General features: G+C 31.1%; 1 protein-coding gene and 1 long non-coding RNA gene across 2 annotated transcripts; one reads left to right on the top strand and one right to left on the bottom strand.

The window, feature by feature from the left end:
* Positions 1-11,821: 11,821 nt before the first annotated feature.
* On the bottom strand, positions 11,822-12,702 carry LOC139844656 (uncharacterized). Its single transcript, XR_011758050.1, has 3 exons — positions 12,265-12,702; positions 12,142-12,172; positions 11,822-12,021 (listed from the first exon to the last, which is right to left on the bottom strand). It is a non-coding gene; the product is annotated as an uncharacterized lncRNA (long non-coding RNA).
* Positions 12,703-14,341: 1,639 nt separating this feature from the next.
* Positions 14,342-17,543, top strand: LOC139844655 (ADP-ribosylation factor 2). The gene is made up of 7 exons (XM_071834885.1): positions 14,342-14,498; positions 15,196-15,363; positions 16,289-16,359; positions 16,463-16,582; positions 16,808-16,926; positions 17,098-17,179; positions 17,266-17,543. The coding sequence occupies exons 2-7, from the start codon at positions 15,216-15,218 to the stop codon at positions 17,269-17,271; spliced, it is 546 nt and encodes a 181-aa protein (XP_071690986.1). The 5' UTR covers positions 14,342-14,498; positions 15,196-15,215; the 3' UTR covers positions 17,272-17,543.
* Positions 17,544-20,727: the final 3,184 nt, after the last annotated feature.

The raw sequence follows: 20,727 nt of genomic DNA, 5'->3' as shown, positions 1-20,727 counted from the left end.
TACATCCAACTATAATTGACATAATAATAATCTTGATGAACTCAATGACTCGAATGCAACGTCTTTCAAAATATGCCATGAATGACTCCAAGTAATATCCTTAAAATGAGCTAATGCATAGCGAAAGATTTCTTTAATACCTGAGAATAAACATGCTTTAAAGTGTCAACCAAAAGGTTGGTGAGTTCATAGGTTTATCATAATAATCATTTCAATATATTAATAGACCACAAGATTTCCGTTTATAAATATATGTACACTCGCAAGGGTATAAAAGTATTCTATAAGTTGTAGGCACCCGGTAACAAGCCTTAACGTTCATGTTTTACCCTCTGAAGTACACCAGATCAGGTGTGTTTAAAATAACCTCGAAGTACTAAAGCATCCCATAGTCAGGATGGGGTTTGTCAGGCCCAATAGATCTATCTTTAGGATTCGCGCCTACCGTACATAGACAAGTAGTTTAATGTTACCAAGCTAAGGGTATATTTCTGGTTTAAACCCACGTAGAATTAGTTTTAGTACTTGTGCCTATTTCGTAAAACATTTATAAAAACAGCGCTTGTATTCTCAGTCCCAAAAATATATATAAAAGGGAGCAAATGAAACTCACCATACTGTATTTCGTAGTAAAAATACATATAACGTCATTTAACAAGTGCAAGGTTGGCCTCGGATTCACGAACCTATATTAATTATATATATTTATATGTTGGTCAATATTTGTCTAACAATTTTTGGTCAAGTCATAGTGTACCACAATCCTAATGCTCGAGACTAATATGCAAAAGTCAACTTGACCCAAAATGACTTCTAAAATTTATACGTGTTTATTATATAACTTAGCTATAGTCGTTTTATATATTTAAATATATTTATTAGATTTTATAATAATAAAAGTCATTTATTAATAAAAATTTATATTAACGTTTATATATGATAAAATATACTTTTATATATCTTAAGTAGTAAAATTTATAAAGTTCACTTAATATCGTAAAACTATAGTGGTAAGTATTATTAATGTAATTATATTATGCGTGGTGAAAAATATCTTTGTATCCCCTATTTATTTGATAAAATAATATTGATCATAATAATAATAAGTAAAAGTTGTATTATTTTGTAATAATAATTATTATTATTCTATAAAAAAAATAACAATATTTATATTTACTAAAAATGTTATTATGATAAAATGATAATACTAACATAATAGTAATAATGATATTTTATAATAACAATAATATTTCTATTAAAATAATAACGACGATAGTAATAATAATCATTTTAACAATAATACTAAAATTCAGTTGACTATAACTTCAAATCCGTTCATCGAAACCATTCGATATCTAAATGAAAAGTTCTTAATTTTTCGCTAGCTTTTCAATGACATGCATATCATATACCCTATCTCAGTAGCATATGTATCTAATTCAGGATTCAACAAACCTATCTAAGGACAATATCGAATGTACAAGCATGCATAATCCTATATACTCGAGCACTAGTCAGGGATACACTATTGATATATAAAAGTTAAGTTATGAGTGCTCACGTATCAATATTGAGATTCAATATTGCAGGAAAGTACGTAGACGCAACAGAGATGATAAAAACTAGATTGACCTCACGAGCATACCCATAAACCATACCCATCACCTCCATAGCTATAACCCATAATTTCCTTAGCTTCGACTCATTCAAAAAACTATTTTGAAATCACTCGGACATCACTCCGTCGTAATATTTTATGTATACTAATAATATCTTGAAATAATATAGAGCATATATATATATATATATATATATATATATATATATATATATATATATATATATATATATATATATGTGTGTGTGTGTGTGTGTGTGTGTGTGTGTGTAAATTGATTGAGAGAGTTTAGAGAAATATATTTTCAAGTTTCTATGAAATAATGAAACCTATTGAATTCTATTTATAATAGATTTTTGAATTATTAAAGTAAATTATTAAAGTATGAATTATTAAAGTGAATTATTAAAGTATGAATTATTAAAGTGAATTATTAAAATATGAATTATTAAAGTGAATTATTAAAGTATGAATTATTAAAGTGAATTATTAAAGTATGAATTATTAAAGTGAAAGTAAAGGTAAAGTAAAGTAAAGGTAAAGTTAAAATATAGTAAAAATATAAAAACTATGTATGTATAATACGTGTATAAATATATATAATATTAATTTAAATCGTTATATATATTTAATGAAATAAAATATAAATATCGTTATATTTATTATACTGGTTAAGTAATGAGTTGTCAAAAGTGATTCTAGATATTTATAAAAGTTATATACGTTTTAATAATAAAGTTCTTTTTAAACTGAAAACGTTTTTGTACGTTTGAAAATAGATTAATAGAATATTATGGAAACCAATTCTCCAATAGCTTTTGTCTAACTTTCGTAAATGACACTTTTTATTTTTATTTATAAATAGCTTTACAAATTATTCCGAATATCGTTAAGAGGAATAGATTTCTCAAATCATAGTGGACCTCTCAACAGAGACTTGTAATCATAATTCAATGTTTCTGATAATTCAATCATTTAATATATTTTTTTTTATTTCGTCGATAATCATATTGAAACAAATACATTCATATAAAGCATTATACTTTTAAATACTTTGTTGACATTTTCAATTTATAACATATACACATATACATACATATTCATATATGTTCATTTAATGGTTCGTGAATCATTGGAATTTGGTCGAGGTTTAAATGAATGTATAAACATAGTTTAAAATCCTTGAGATTTAACTTAACAAACATTGCTTATCGTGTCAGAATAATATAAAGATAAAGTTTAAATTTAGTCAAAAATTTCCGGGTCGTCACAGTACCTACCCGTTAAAGAAATTTCGTCCCAGAAATTTGATAGAGGTCGTTATGGCTAACAATGAGAATGTTATTATGGCGATTATGAAGTTTTATCATGTCTAAGAAGTATGGATAAAATAATTCGATTACTCAAAGCGTATGAGGGAAGTTATCGTAAATGAAGGAAATAAGATTATAGTGATTCGTCATATCTTTTGACGTCATAACAATTGATCTCCGAATTTAAAGAAAATCTTTGTAATCTATGTTGGATTTAATGCTTCGGTGATTAAGGAGATTATGATTCTCTTCGAATTAATACGATAATCCATCTTGATTTCTCTGTCGGGTATTTCACTATAAATCCACCTCCTTCGTTTCCTTACAACTCACACCTTCTATTCTTTCTCCCTCAACTCATATTTTAAAGTATTTGTCAATATGCTTCATCTAGTACTGATTCTCGATATACTCCTCACTTTCATATCTGTCATTCTTCTTTTTCATCTTCCTTCGGAAGAATCTATTTACTTCTACTATATTCTCGGTTTTATAGTGTTTTTAGTTCTTCCGTGTCTTTATATTGCTATATGCATCGATATATACGGTTTATAATTTTTGGGTGGTTGTTGGGTTTTATATCTTCCCTTATATTTCAAAGCCCCTGCTTTTGTCTTCTATAATCATTGACATCCAAGTTAATGCTCCCTTCTATTTGCTGCGATTTATACTCCAATTTCTATTTTGGAGTTTTGTCCTTTCGTTTCTTCTTCTTGCGATTAAGCAATGTTTGTAATGGTCCAGTATTCGCAGATATGAATTTCAGAATGAACATAGTTAATGTTCTAAGAAGGAAATGGTAATGGCACGATCTTGATTTGTTAATTTACCAGAATACCCTGAAAAGACCGAATCATCAAGAAAATATATTCTTGATATTTTTAGAGATTAAATAGAATACAAGAGTCGTGTAACATGGAACATGATGACGGTATGGTCTGTGAATCGTCATGTCCCATTAGAAACTCAGCATGACTTACTGTAATATAATCACGTTGATCAAGTGTTATTATATTATACTAACTCATGCTTCAGTTCCCAACACTACTTCAAAACATTCATAATTTAAACTCGAAAGTTTATAGAATATAGAAACTAATAGTTTCTTATATGATGTAACACTGATAGCGCAAAGAGATAAGTGACTTCAGATAAGATTAGTTGTGAAAATATCTTCAGAAATATCGCGGATATTTATAATGAAAGATATGATAATATCTTAGAATTTCTAATATTGATGGATGATGATGAAGATTTGTCTGTAAAGGTTTAGAATAAAGAGTAAGGTATTCGTTAATGACTTTAGCAGGCACTGAATCATTTGGATTCTTTGAAGGCAGATTTAGTCTTTGTGATTTGTCCACAGCCTCCTTCATAGTCTGTTCAATCCGTTTTCCAGTTCCAAACCTTCTCTTTTTCTCAGCTTTACCACCTTACTATTCTTTGTCATCAAACTTTTTACTGTTAAGATCGTTTACAGTTTTTGATGCTTCGTCAGCATTTCAAGAACTAGTTTGCAGTTCAGAATATTTTTCAGAACTTCACATTCAAAGTATGTAAGTCCAGGAGATAGACGTTTTACGTACACATATAACTGTTGGCGTAGACATGCTGCGAGATTTCAAAATACTGGTTACTATTTTTCGATGATTCGTATGACAATTCTCGTTACAAGATGCGAATGAGTAAATGATGTGATTTCAATAAATATAATGATTTTTCGAAAAGTCAAAGATAATTGAAGTTGTTGGTAAGTTTATTACTAATGTGGCGAGATATGAAAGGTCCCCAGTAACGATGACGAAAGGGCAACGTATCTATCGAGGTTATAATAAGACTAGTCCGACTGAAAAGTCGAAGTTGACTTGCTGGAGCTGTGACAAAACTGTCTACTTTGAAAAGGAATTGAAAAGTCATTTTAGCTAATAAATGCCAAAGGGTCTGACACGGATACGCGTCGAACTATGACTTTGGCTTCGAGAGCTTTTTAGGTACATAAATGTGGGTAATATGTGATTGGATCATCATCTCGATTGTTCATTGTTTGAAGTGTCTTCGAAAACTTCGGAGAGTTTGAACACAGTTTGTAATCGTTAATATACATATGATGTTCTAACACGGTTTTGAAGTCAAAGTATAGCTTTGAAAGATGTGGGAATCTAAGAGTGATGTCTTCTGTTAAATCATGACTTGGATTTTGATTTGTCAAAATCAGAATGCGTAATCAAATTTGGGTGAGAATGGTTGTTTTGATTTCTATACAAGAATGTATATTGTTGTGAGATTTTGAGAGTATAGTTGATGATTTGCTTAATCAGATTCGAAAAATGTAATATATTAATTGTGAATTTATATATCTCTCGGGTATTACCTACCCGTTAAAAAAAAATTTCACAATTAATATTTTGTACAACAGAATTTTATTACAGTCTTTATGAAAATATATATGTGCATATTTTCTTCAGATGTAACATAGATTTAATGAGTTAATATTAAATTAAACTCATTTGATTTACGGTTGAAACTAGAACTGAATAATCCCTAAAGACTTTAGAAATTACATAACTTTTACGGAGTATTTATTCAATAAAATTGAAATTATGAATTAATACTTCGTTATTTGTTGGTGTTTGTAACCCTTGCACCATATTCTCTAAAGCCAATACTCGAGCGCGAAGCTCGTTGACTTCTTCTATTACATCGGGGTGATTGTCGGTTCGGACGAGCGGATAAATAAAATCTAGAATTTGATGTAGTATATAATCGTGACGAGATTCTCTGAAAATGAGAGAGAAAATGGTGTTTCAGACCGGTTCACTGGTAAGTGCTTCAGGTTCATCGCCAAGAGGGCAATGTGGTGGATGGAAGGGATCACCTTCTTCTTGTCTCCAATTATTGAGGAGGCTACGAACCTATCCCCAATTCATTCATAATAGATGATGGCTAATTGGTTGATCCATTCCGGTCATACTGCTTTCGGAGCTTGAGTGGGATTCCATATCGGAATTCGAGGGACTTGAACTAATGACGAATTCCATTTTGTTCGATTGAATAAAGAATTTTTCGATATGAAATGATTTTTCGGCTATCGGGTGGTATTCTAATTACATAGAATATCTATATATATAGCGCAAAAGATTTCGTAGATTACGGAGGAAATTACGGGATATGTCAGGCAAAGTTTACAGTAACAGATACGCTAAGATATGGATTAGCAGATACGCTAAGATATGAATTTTGTCTATACACTATTCATGCAATCAATGCAGTAAGACGTGTCTAGACTAAGAATGATAAGCAGGCAATTTCCGACAAAAATGATAAGCAAAACTTTTGACATGCAGACACGGTCGAAGTCCAGGCTCATTAATGCATCCTAACGACTATCAGTCAGACACACTAATGCAGACCTGGTTCGCTAAGACCACCGCTCTGATACCAACTGAAAGGACCCGTTCATATACATTATAAACGATTCACAATAGTTGATTACATCGCGAGGTATTTTGACCTCTATATGATACATTTTACAAACATTGCATTCGTTTTTAAAAGACAAACTTTCTTTACAACGAAAGTTAACAGAATGCACACCATTTCATAATACATCCAACTATAATTGACATAATAATAATCTTGATGAACTCAATGACTCGAATGCAACGTCTTTCAAAATATGCCATGAATGACTCCAAGTAATATCCTTAAAATGAGCTAATGCACAGCGGAAGATTTCTTTAATACCTGAGAATAAACATGCTTTAAAGTGTCAACCAAAAGGTTGGTGAGTTCATAGGTTTATCATAATAATCATTTCAATATATTAATAGACCACAAGATTTCCGTTTATAAATATATGTACACTCGCAAGTGTATAAAAGTATTCTATAAGTTGTAGGCACCCGGTAACAAGCCTTAACGTTCATGTTTTACCCTCTGAAGTACACCAGATCAGGTGTGTTTAAAATAACCTCGAAGTACTAAAGCATCCCATAGTCAGGATGGGGTTTGTCAGGCCCAATAGATCTATCTTTAGGATTCGCGCCTACCGTACATAGACAAGTAGTTTAATGTTACCAAGCTAAGGGTATATTTCTGGTTTAAATCCACGTAGAATTAATTTTAGTACTTGTGCCTATTTCGTAAAACATTTATAAAAACAGCGCATGTATTCTCAGTCCCAAAAATATATATAAAAGGGAGCAAATGAAACTCACCATACTGTATTTCGTAGTAAAAATACATATAACGTCATTTAACAAGTGCAAGGTTGGCCTCGAATTCACGAACCTATATTAATTATATATATTTATATGTTGGTCAATATTTGTCTAACAATTTTTGGTCAAGTCATAGTGTACCACAATCCTAATGCTCGAGACTAATATGCAAAAGTCAACTTGACCCAAAATGACTTCTAAAATTTATACGTGTTTATTATATAACTTAGCTATAGTCGTTTTATATATTTAAATATATTTATTAGATTTTATAATAATAAAAGTCATTTATTAATAAAAATTTATATTAACGTTTATATATGATAAAATATACTTTTATATATCTTAAGTAGTAAAATTTATAAAGTTCACTTAATATCGTAAAACTATAGTGGTAAGTATTATTAATGTAATTATATTATGCGTGGTGAAAAATATCTTTGTATCCCCTATTTATTTGATAATATAATATTGATCATAATAATAATAGGTAAAAGTTGTATTATTTTGTAATAATAATTATTATTATTCTATAAAAAAAATAACAATATTTATATTTACTAAAAATGTTATTATGATAAAATGATAATACTAACATAATAGTAATAATGATATTTTATAATAACAATAATATTTCTATTAAAATAATAACGACGATAGTAATAATAATCATTTTAACAATAATACTAAAATTCAGTTGACTATAACTTCAAATCCGTTCATCGAAATCATTCGATATCTAAATGAAAAGTTCTTAATTTTTCGCTAGCTTTCCAATGACATGCATATCATATACCCTATCTCAGTAGCATATGTATCTAATTCGGGATTCAACAAACCTATCTAAGGACAATATCGAATGTACAAGCATGCATAATCCTATATACTCGAGCACTAGTCAGGGATACACTATTGATATATAAAAGTTAAGTTATGAGTGCTCACGTATCAATATTGAGATTCAATATTGCAGGAAAGTACGTAGACGCAACAGAGATGATAAAAACTAGATTGACCTCACGAGCATACCCATGAACCATACCCATCACCTCCATAGCTATAACCCATAATTTCCTTAGCTTCGACTCATTCAAAAAACTATTTTGAAATCACTCGGACATCACTCCGTCGTAATATTTTATGTATACTAATAATATCTTGAAATAATATAGAGCAAATATATATATATATATATATATATATATATATATATATATATATATATATATATATATATATATATATATATATATATATATATATATATATATATATATATATATGTAAATTGATTGAGAGAGTTTAGAGAAATATATTTTCAAGTTTCTATGAAATAATGAAACCTATTGAATTCTATTTATAATAGATTTTTGAATTATTAAAGTGAATTATTAAAGTATGAATTATTAAAGTGAATTATTAAAGTATGAATTATTAAAGTGAATTATTAAAGTATGAATTATTAAAGTGAATTATTAAAGTATGAATTATTAAAGTGAATTATTAAAGTATGAATTATTAAAGTGAAAGTAAAAGTAAAGTAAAGTAAAGTAAAGGTAAAGTTAAAATAGAGTAAAAATATAAAAACTATGTATGTATAATACGTGTATAAATATATATAATATTAATTTAAATCGTTATATATATTTAATGAAATAAAATATAAATATCGTTATATTTATTATACTGGTTAAGTAATGAGTTGTCAAAAGTGATTCTAGATATTTATAAAAGTTATATACATTTTAATAATAAAGTTCTTTTTAAACTGAAAACGTTTTTGTACGTTTAAAAATAGATTAATAGAATATTATGGAAACCAATTCTCCAATAGCTTTTGTCTAACTTTCGTAAATGACACTTTTTATTTTTATTTATAAATAGCTTTACAAATTATTCCGAATATCGTTAAGAGGAATAGATTTCTCAAATCATAGTGGACCTCTCAACAGAGACTTGTAATCATAATTCAATGTTTCTGATAATTCAATCATTTAATATATTTTTTTTTATTTCGTCGATAATCATATTGAAACAAATACATTCATATAAAGCATTGAAATTTGTTGACATTTTCAATTTATAACATATACACATATACATACATATTCATATATGTTCATTTAATGGTTCGTGAATCATTGAAATTTGGTCGAGGTTTAAATGAATGTATAAACATAGTTTAAAATCCTTGAGATTTAACTTAACAAACATTGCTTATCGTGTCAGAATAATATAAAGATAAAGTTTAAATTTAGTCAAAAATTTCCGGGTCGTCACAAACTTTGATTTAAAAGTTGTTCTTCTGGGAAAATGATTTTTCTTATGAACATGAAACTATATCCAAAAATCATGGTTAAACTCAAAGTGAAAGTATGTTTTCCAAAATGGTCATCTAGACGTCGTTCTTTCGACTGAAATGACTACCTTTATAAAAACGGCTTGTAACTTATATTTCTGACTATAAAACTATACCTTTTCTGTTTATATTCATAAAATAGAGTTAAATATGAAACCATAGCAATTTGATTCACTCAAAACGGATTTAAAACGAAGAAGTTATGGGTAAAACAAGATTGGATATTTTTTGATTGTTGTAGCTACGGGAAATATTGTAACAATTCTATACAAATCATATCCTAGCTAATTTATATTGTATTATACATGTATTCTAATATATTATGTAATCTTGGGATACCATAGACACATATGCAAATGTTTTGACATATCATATCGACCCATGTATATATATTATTTGGAACAACCATAGACACTCTATATGCAGTAATGTTGGAGTTAGCTATACGGGTTGAGGTTGATTCCAAAAATATATATACTTTGAGTTGTGATCTAGCCTGAGACGTGTATACACTGGGTCGTGGATTGATTCAAGATAATATATATCAGTTTATTTCTGTACATCTAACTTTGGACAACTAGTTGTAGGTTACTAACGAGGACAGCTAACTTAATAAACTTAAAACATCAAAAATGTATTAAAAGTGTTATAAATATATTTTGAACATACTTTGATATATATGTAAATATTTGTTATAGGTTCGTGAATCGACCAGTGGCCAAGTCTTACTTCCCGACGAAGTAAAAATCTGTGAAAGTGAGTTATAGTCCCACTTTTAAAATCTAATATTTTTGGGATAAGAATACATGCAGCTTTATAAATGTTTTACAAAATAGACACAAGTACATGAAACTACTTTCTATGGTTGAAAGATCGAAGCCGAATATGTCCCTTTTTGCTTCGTAGCCTAAGAATTAGGGAACATCACTAATGTTGAGAATTAGTGCACGCCTAATTGACGTGAATCCTAAAGATAGATCTATTGGGCCTAACAAACCCCATCCAAAGTACCGAATGCTTTAGTACTTCGAGTTTTATATCATGTCCATTGGATGTCCCGGAATGATGGGGATATTCTTATATGCATCTTGTTAATGTCGGTTACCAGGTGTTTACCATATGAATGATTTTTTTATCTCTATATATGGGATATGTATTGAAATATGAAATCTTGTGGTCTATTATTACGATTTGATAAATATATAGGTTAAACCTATAACTCACCAACATTTTTGTTGACGTTTAAAGCATGTTTATTCTCAGGTGATTATTAAGAGCTTCCGCTGTTGCATACTAAAATAAGGACAAGATTTGGAGTCCATGCTTGTATGATATTATGTAAAACTGCATCCAAGAAACTTATTTTTGATGTAATATATTCTTATTGTAAACCATTATGTAATGGTCGTGCGTAACCGTATATTTTAGATTATCATTATTTGATAATCTACGTAATGCTTTTTAAACCTTTATAGATAAAATAAAAGTTATGGTTGTTTTAAAAATGAATGCAGTCTTTGAAAAACGTCTCATATAGAGGTCAAAACCTCACGACAAAATCAATTAATATGGAACGTTTATAATCAATATGAACGGGACATTTCAAAGCTGACTATACCTAACTCAAGTAAGGTTTGGTCTTCTTCATTGGGACGTCCCTAGGCAGCCTGGTTGGAGCTTGTTTCTTCTCAAAGAAGGTGATGAGGGACCTGATCATGTAATAGATGGCACATATTCGGCTGCCTCTTCCGTTGTAGTCAGGTTCGCAAGATGCATACGCACGTGGTGAAGTTAATTTGGAGATTGATTTATATGCCTTAATCGAAGGTCACCCCACCTCGATATAAATATACATACAGCGGGTCATCAGTAGTTAATGCAACAATAGTAAATGATTTGAGTTTTATGTTCGCCTTTCTTTCAAGAAGAAGACGCGAGTCCTTTCCCAGCCTAAGAAACATCACCAAATTTTGTTAAGTGATGACGATAATGATGATTATTGAAGCGACGGTCTAGATATACGAAAATAAATTTTGTTTTACCTAAAGGCTGAATCATACATTCGATTGCATCATTGAAGCGTTGGTAGTTAACTCGAACTGTTCATGTTACGATCTCCGACCTATTTCCTTGAATCAACTACTCTAATAAGTAGATGTTTACATCAATGACACAATCAAAATAAGAGATGAACCCCAACTAATTTACCAATGATAATTAGTTTGAAACATTGATTAATTAGTATACCTTGAGTTGGGTCATAGAACTTCTTTCTTTTATTTTTTCTTTTCTTTCTTTTATACATCTAATAAAAAAATCAACTCTTACTAATTGACTTATCACAGCACATGTCAACTTGATATACATAAATGAATCCACATAATTAAGTAATTAGATCTGTTTGAAACAACCGAAGCTACATATACCAAAAACACTTCTATTACATTCATACTGATGTCGATAATGACACAGGTAGTGCTGAAGTCCTAATCACACATTTTATGTTCAAATCTGAAGTCAAAGCATCGAAAATAAAGTAAATCAATAACTAAATGAGCTTAAAATATTACTAAAATCATCATCATGAATACAAGATATCAACAAAATAAGTTGTAAAGAGGAAAACCCCACTTGATTCCATGGAGCTCGTTGTACGCTAAACCTGGAGTGGGTAGATTGAGTTATAGTAATAACCTTAAAAGTTTATGGAATCAGCTTACAGAGCAAGGAATATTATAGAAAAATAAAACTTACCGATAGAATTTACAATTCACATGCTTCAACCTTAACAAAATCCACAAACATCATAAAAAAGTTGGTTTAACAACACCACTCAAGCTAGTGCAATGATATTAAAGGTTGATCAACAAATACATAAATAGATTTGGCAACATGTATAATGAAGAAGGTAGGAGGCAACTAACTCCCGATGCGTTGACCTTTACCTTCATGGAAGTCGATTGATGAATCGTATCTTGAAGAAGAAGATATGTGATGTAATTGGGGATTTTGGAGAAGGTTGGTAGTGTAATTAGGGGTTTGGAGATATAGTTTGAAAAATAAAATCCTTATGCGTGTTAACGATACGGTGAGCAAATCCATCCACGTGCTATGATATACGGTACGTGGCCATTTGAGACATGTTGGATGGCTGACACCATGGCATTTTTAGCTGTAAATATCTTATGGATGACTGATATCTGAAACTAAATTGGATAAGGAAACTAACTTGAGAAATAGTAAGATAAGAAATATTCCTTATTAATTAAATTAATTAATTATTATGATACTAGCGAAATGACCCGTGGAATCACGGGTTTTTTTAAACAAAGTAGTTTAATGGTATATTTTAGGTATTAAGTGAATTTAAACGCTAAAGTCATTTTGTTTAATGACCCGACGGATTTTGACTAATAAACTACTCGTTGTTTTTACAAACACATTGATGTATTTAACTTGGTCGGAATAAATGAACTACATTTATTCTCTCACTGTCACCTTTCAATTTTCATCACAACGCACCAACACGCTCTTCTTCCTTCTCGTGCAAACATCCGGCGAAGTTCACTCACCCGCAAGATGCGTTAATGGCTTGTTGGCTTTTTAGGCACAAAATTGGGCCAAGCATGCACGATAAAGATGGTCCAATCCTGTCGTTGGCACATTGAATTCAAGCTTATTAAAACCCGTTTGCAATACTACATTAAGTTGTTTTCTTACTTAGGTAGCTCTTTTAGTGCACGCGCATAACATGGTGAAAGACGTCCATAGCATGTGTGGCATTTTATAAAGGTGAGGTGGCATCTTTCACCGATAAACCATTCCAAGATAGCATATTGAAATCACGGGTCAGTTTAAAATTCTTTTTTATAATGGTATGTCAAGAGCATTCAAATATTATTGAGAATGAGTAAACGGAAGAAAGTGAAAATGTCTAAATAGAGAATTGCTTATGTTATCTGATTCATTCAACTTCCACATCTTATGATTTTCCATTGTAGAATTCAACATTAACTTGGAACATAACATCAATACTATTATATTAGTACACATGCAAGTTTCAACAAATAACGTGAAGAATACAATATTCTTTGTCTATATTTGACTATTATGTTTTTTCACCATGAATAATGAAAGTTAAATACACATTCCATTTGGCTTTGTTCACTATTCATTATTAACCTTGAACATAACATCAATACTATTAATATTCTTATAGGAAAAAGACTAATCGGGAAAAAAAATGTTTACTAATTCAGTAAATACATTTTTTTTAAAACGCATCCACGAGTACATCAATACTATGGTACATTAATACTATTAGTATACATGTAGAAAAATCACTGAAATACTTTATTCACCTATTCAACAATCATGTTTTTTTTTTTTTTTTTTTTTTTTTTTTCTAAATTCCACTAAGATCGGATCATCATATCGACTGATTAGATCGTCGAAATTCTTCCTATCGGTTGCTGAAAAACGATCGATAATATCATATATAAAAAATAACGTTAGTATAAACAGAACAAATTTTGGAAGCGATAGACACAAAATTGTGAAGAAAACATACTAGTGAATAAGAAAAGTTCAAGAAGAACCTGATAATTTTGTGTGAAGAATAAAAGGTTTGATGTAAAGAATAAATACATTGTGAATAATTGTAAATGTTTCGTTAGTCAAGGAAATAAATTAGGAGATCAATTAAAAATCCATATTTCTATGTTTAAAAATTGTATTCCGTAAATTTGTTTATATTTTCAAGATTTAATTTTATTATTAGTCATTAATACATCAATGACATCACCACCTTAAGTGTTTAGATTTTTTTTTTATTTTTTTATTTATTAACAAACGAATTAGTCTACATCGACGATTTCAATATTCTCGCTGAGGCGTTGACGTATCACCCCGCTGGATATTTTACAGAAAATCTCTAATTTCTTTAATTCTCTCTCGATCGATCACTCTCTCTAACAGCTTTTTCTGAGGTAAATCGAATATTCATTGAATTTCCTTTATATTGTTTCTCGATTTTAACTCATAATTATAACAATTATACTTAGAATTTTCATTTCAATTGCCTTCAAATTTCCGGTAATCAACATACTGTACCAATTAAATTACCAAATCTGATTATATGTATGTGTGTTTCTACGTAGTTGTAATTTTATTATATTTTTTCGATGATTTATTCAATTTGATAGTTATGTTCAAATCAACTCCGATTAGGTTTCATTAATATGTTTAGGTTTCGATATAAATCTGATCTATAGGTTGAGAAGTTGGATCTACTGTGTGATTCATTAATCTGTGTATACGCGTTCGGATGTATAGCTGTTTTTCTAAGCTAGAATCTTGACCTTATAGCTTCCAGATCCATTAGGTTCTATCGTTTTAGGGAAGAAATGTTGGTTTTACATTCAGAACTTAGGTTCTGTTCAGATCCGATTCGTATGTGTTGGATTGTTTCGTTGTAAGCGATTTCGAAACTCCAATGATAGTGATCTGCATGTTGTGAAATACAACTACATTTGTTGTTAACTAGGTAATCAACTTGTTTAACTTGAAACTAAATTTGGATACCGGATACATTTTTAATAATGATCATTTAATTTGGTTTTGCATGTTGCATTACAGATTTTTATCGGTGATTTATGTGATTTTTTTTTTTTTTTACCAATTTAGGGATACTCGCACGCAATAGAATGGGGCTAACATTCACCAAACTGTTTAGCCGGCTCTTTGCCAAGAAAGAGATGCGTATTTTGATGGTGGGTCTCGATGCAGCTGGTAAGACCACTATTTTGTACAAGCTCAAGCTTGGTGAGATCGTGACGACAATCCCTACTATTGGTATGTCTTTCTTTACATAGGTCATATTTCATCATATTTTTGCATGTGACCTTTCTTATACGGTGCTTTGATTTATATTGCTCACAATAAATAGTCCTGCTATGAAAAGTTTATCTGAATGTTAACGTGGTTCTTTTACTGTGTTATACTCCATTGTTTAAATTGCTTTCAAGTTTTATCCTAATTACATAGTGACCTACTGACCTCAATGATTAGTAGGTCCCTTTGTTGGTGTCTGACGTGTACTGCTGTTGTAACACAATTTAATTATTAGCATGATCTGTTGATATTGTATTCTGTGTACCTTTAAATTATGAAATCAGGTTTGTATGGGCCATGGAAATCAGGATGATAGCGGTTGTGTATGGCATAATTTATGCTTACAACTTTGTTTTTCTACAATTTGAACACAGACGATATTAGGATGTTCAAGCTAATGCGTGCGTATTTCATTGAGAAATATTTTGCTGATTTTCACTAGTGGAGCTGTATGTCTATCTCAAGTAGACCCTTTACTATGTTTTTTTTTTCCAAACCCATCTGCTTCGCCTTATCAAAAACATATTTCTGAAGGCGTTAAATCTCATTCGCATGTCAATACTTTGATGTCGTGAGACATATCAATTTTTATCAGTGATGTTTTTTAACTTCTTCAAAAATGGACGTTCCATGCCAGATTGCCAGGTCTCTAGCTGATTGTATGTGGCACTCAGTGATATTTAGATTCAAAGGATGATTTTGTGGTCCACTCTTGATCTATAATAGACCTTTAAACTATTGACTAGTTTTTTGTAATTCGGATGTTCTTTATTGTTTTTTATATCAGATGTGGAATGCATTTTCATTCCTTTAAAAGACATGTTGTCAGCTACTCAGCTTCTAGTTTCTCAGTTTGTGACCGATGATATATGTTTTTCTTTTGCAGGGTTTAATGTGGAGACTGTTGAATACAAAAACATCAGCTTCACTGTCTGGGATGTTGGGGGTCAGGACAAGGTAGGAATGTCTTTAGCATCTTGATTGATATGTAATAATATACGTGTATACTAATTACTAAGTGATTTTTATGATGCTTATATTAAGATGTTTTTGTATACAGATTCGTCCACTATGGAGGCACTATTTCCAGAACACTCAAGGTCTTATCTTTGTTGTTGACAGCAATGACAGGGATAGAGTTGTCGAGGCAAGAGATGAGTTACATAGGATGTTGAACGAGGTAACTTTTATACGGGCTACAAATCATGAGTTGCCTTATATAGTTATATAGTTGGCTTACACGTTGGTTTATATTAGATGTGGCAAACTTGCAGCTTGATGATATTTTTCTAGCAAATATTTGCAATACATGTAGAAAGTATGGTTGGATATTCAAATGTACTAATAAATAGGGATTTATTTGTAGAGCTGGATTTGTATATTAATGCAATTTTGATATTTATAGGACGAGCTTCGAGATGCAGTGTTGCTTGTATTTGCTAACAAACAAGATCTTCCAAATGCAATGAACGCTGCTGAAATCACTGATAAGCTCGGTCTCCATTCCCTCCGACAGCGCCACTGGTAATATTTCTTTTCTCAATGAAGTGATTGTTGTAGAGGTGACAAAGTGTATGGGTTTGGGTTATTTAACTGATTAGTAGGAGATAATTGGGCTGAAGTTGCCACCTCTAAATTGTTCAATACAGTTTCATGACTTTAATCATTTTATAACCTCATCAATTCGTCATACAGGTACATCCAGAGCACTTGTGCTACCTCCGGAGAGGGACTTTACGAAGGTCTCGATTGGCTTTCTAACAACATCGCTAACAAGGCATGTAATTTGCATAAATAACTACATGACAAGTAACTGTTTAGTCTTGTATTTTAACCGCTTTTTGTTGGTCTTGTTGGTAACAGGCATAAAGATAATGTGGATTTTGGATGCAAGCTTTTGATATCATTGATGACATTCTTATCATCCACTTTCCCATTCTCGTTCTTGTTTAAGCTGTGTGCATTTCTGGGATTTATTCGTCGAACAGCGTTTAGTTTGCTTTTGTGGTATTAATGTGTCTAATATAATATATGGTTGTGTTGCAAGTACTTTTAAAAGTATTGTCTAGGTTTTACTTCATAAATATGAATCTGTAACAGAGATTAATTTTGAATGTTCTATATGCTTCTTTTAGATTCTACTTTTACTCTTATGCCATGCTCAGTTCATATTGCATATGGCAATATATGATACGACACTATCACTAAGCAATTTTGGAACATCTTTGTATAGTGCACCCCGGGCATTCTTGCATAATAAATGAAGTGCTACGCAAGAAAACGATTTAGAAAGAATTTGTAGAAGGACCCGGACCTTAGCATCTAAATGCGGTTTGCTGCAGGTAGGCCTTGGGTTGTAATGTGAGACTTGAACGTTGCTCTAAACATTGAATTCAGAGATATAAATCAAACCGGGTTCCATTACACTTGGAATCAAAGACCTCAAGCTGATTCCTATATATTCCAAAGAGGTTTGGTGTTTGCCTCATCAAATGGTATTTACTCGTTCATAAATGGGAAGCGATAAGATAATGCCACAAGACCATAAGTCAGAGGCTGTGCATAATAACCCTTTACAGTGGTACCTAAAAACATTAAATATTATGTCCAGTATGATGTATATTATGTTCGGGTTTGATGCGTAGGGCTTGGTTTGATGCGTTTGCAGTCCAAACAAAATATAATCCGAACAAATAAATGTTCGGGTTCGTTTGGGTTTAAGTCCACACATTATTGTGTTTGGGCTCGTGCGGATCATTACACGGAGTGGTAGCCTTTTTCTCTGTCATGGACAGAAAATGGAGTCTGAACAAATCTGAGTCCGAACATGTGTGAGTGCGGATACGTTTTGACTTAGGTATCAGGTATGTAATGCCGAATACTTGGTAACGTTCCCAAAAACAAATCAAGAAGTGTCTACACAATTTGGTTCGGAAGAATGGTGTGTTTGGTCAATTTTTTTTCAAAAGTGTATCTTTTTAATTTTTTTACAGTGAATTATGTCTATAGATGGGCAAAAAAACCGGATCCAGATCCGATCCGGTGACCCGATCCGGAACCGGATCCAAGCAAAACCGGACACAGCAAAAACCGGATCCGGATCCGAGATCCGATCCGGTTCCACCCGGATCCAGTTTTTCAAGAAAACCGGATTTTTTCCGGATATAAACCGGATTTTATCCGATCCGGTTTGGATCCGGATCCGAATCCGATCCGGTTTTTCAAAAAACTAGCCCTTTTTTTTTTTTTTTTTTTTGGTTGCAGTTTCAGCCTTTTTTTGCAGTTTTTTGAGTTTTTTTTTTTTTGACCATTTTAACCCCACAAATTCCATTATAAATACATGGGAAACAAAACAAGACACATATCCAATATTAAGCATTATGGCTCGTGACTTATTTACCGTTCAAGCTTCAACCGTAGCTTCCGAATCGGCCTTTTCTTTGAGTGGTCGAATTATATCGGAAAGAAGGTCAAGACTTACCCCCCAAGCTGTGAAAGTATGTGTATGTTTGAAAGATTATTTGAAGAAAATTTAGCGGGATTATCGCCTACAACAACCAAAGAGAATTCCGACAATGAACTAAACGAAGTGGATGAAGGTGACTATGAACCGTTTGATATGGACCAAACCGAAATGAATGTATCGGGTTACCAACAAGCTTACCTTTCTCTAGTTGATGACCCCGCTTTTGAAGACTACGATCGAAGGCACAATCCTCAACGCGCTCAACAAGATAACACATTTGGGTCATTTGACGACTAAAGTATAACGGGTGATGGCCATGCCGAAGCTCGATATACTTTAGTCTTAATACATTATTGGGTGATGGCCATGCCGAAGCTCGAAATGTATTAATTATAATTGTATTGTTCGAATAAAAGTGTTTTTATTTTTATTATTGTATCGTTCGAATAAAAGTGTTATTTATATAATTGTATTGTTCGAATATTGTTATTTATATTATCTATTGTGTTGAGCACTTGAGCGTTATAACTTTTCTTTATACCGATTATATTATTGTTGTCAAACGTTAAAAAAAATAGAACCGGTAAAAATATAATTCGCAAAATCGAATCCTAGTCCAAGAAAAATCCGAAAAAATCCGATCGAGATCCGAAAAAGAACCGGTTCCGGAAAAAAAGCCGACGCCGAGAACCGGAACCGGATCCGGAACCGGTTCCGAAAAATCCGGACAAAAAAATCCGGTTTTTTTTTGTCCGAATCCGGTTTTTTATCCGGTTTGTGCATCTATAATTATGTCATAAAAGTTTTGGTATTTTTTCTTTATTTAATCATGTAAATGTATATGTATACTTAAATTTTATTATTCCCTAGCTCCGCTTAAAATGTCTACATTATTATTTTTGAACGTTCCATTTTAAGTGTCTACTTTGTATTTCATTCAATCAAGAGATTTTATCTTGGATAGATAAAATATTTTATCGTGAAAAATTAAGTTAGTAGATTTTTCTAAACTAGCATAAAACAAGCAACGGATAGTCCGCGCGTTACTGTGGGAAACGGTTTCGTTCCATACATTTATATAGAGTTGAAACTTTTTTTCGTAAAAACATATAGAGTTGAAACTAATTCCTTATAAATAAAATACGCCATCTGAACATGTGGACTAAAACAACACCTTGTGAAATTCAAAGTATGTGTGTGATTATTATATCGGATAATATTATTAATACTAGTGCAATGACCCGTGGAACTACGGTTTATTTAAACGAAACAGTTTAATGATATGTTTTAGGTATTAAGTGCACGTAAATGTTAAAGTCATTTAGTTTAATGACCCGTAGAACCACGAATTCCGACTAAGAAACTTGTTTTTTAAAAACATATTAATGTACTTAACTTTGTCAGAATGGGTTAAACACCTGCTTTCAATATCTAAACAGTAAATGGGTCAAAATTGTCATATCAAACTAAAACTATATGAAGATAGTTACAAAATATACTATCTACTCTCTCTCATTATTTGACAAGCTATTCAAAACCAATAGTCCATGACCGTAAAGCCAAACTCACATTACAAAATCTAATTAAATCTTTCAATTGCAAATGTATAATTAAATGAAAATAAAGATGTGATTACCAATATGATAATGCTCCTCTGCAATGAATAAGCAACTTGCAAGTGGATTGAAAATATATACTAGTACACCATAATCCAGAACACTACACAAAAATAACGCCAATTACAGTTGTTAACAACATGAAAAGTCAAAATATTTTTTGTTATATAGAGAAAAAGAATACATAGAGCACTAATTACTATGCTACCCAAGTCACACGACCCACCCATTTTGCAACCTTTA

Source organism: Rutidosis leptorrhynchoides, chromosome 4 (genome assembly GCF_046630445.1).
Source record: "Rutidosis leptorrhynchoides isolate AG116_Rl617_1_P2 chromosome 4, CSIRO_AGI_Rlap_v1, whole genome shotgun sequence".
Taxonomy (NCBI): domain Eukaryota; kingdom Viridiplantae; phylum Streptophyta; class Magnoliopsida; order Asterales; family Asteraceae; genus Rutidosis; species Rutidosis leptorrhynchoides.
The sequence above is the reverse complement of the archived record's forward strand: the minus strand, read 5'-3'. Positions and strand labels throughout refer to the sequence as shown.

Bases quoted from the DNA above. Each gene is read 5' to 3' on its own strand.
- LOC139844655 (XM_071834885.1), top strand. From the start codon at position 15,216: ATGGGGCTAACATTCACCAAACTGTTTAGCCGGCTCTTTGCCAAGAAA. The intron at 15,364-16,288 runs GTATGTCTTTCT...TTTCTTTTGCAG, and splicing joins GACGACAATCCCTACTATTG to GGTTTAATGTGGAGACTGTT. The intron at 16,583-16,807 runs GTAACTTTTATA...TGATATTTATAG, and splicing joins TACATAGGATGTTGAACGAG to GACGAGCTTCGAGATGCAGT.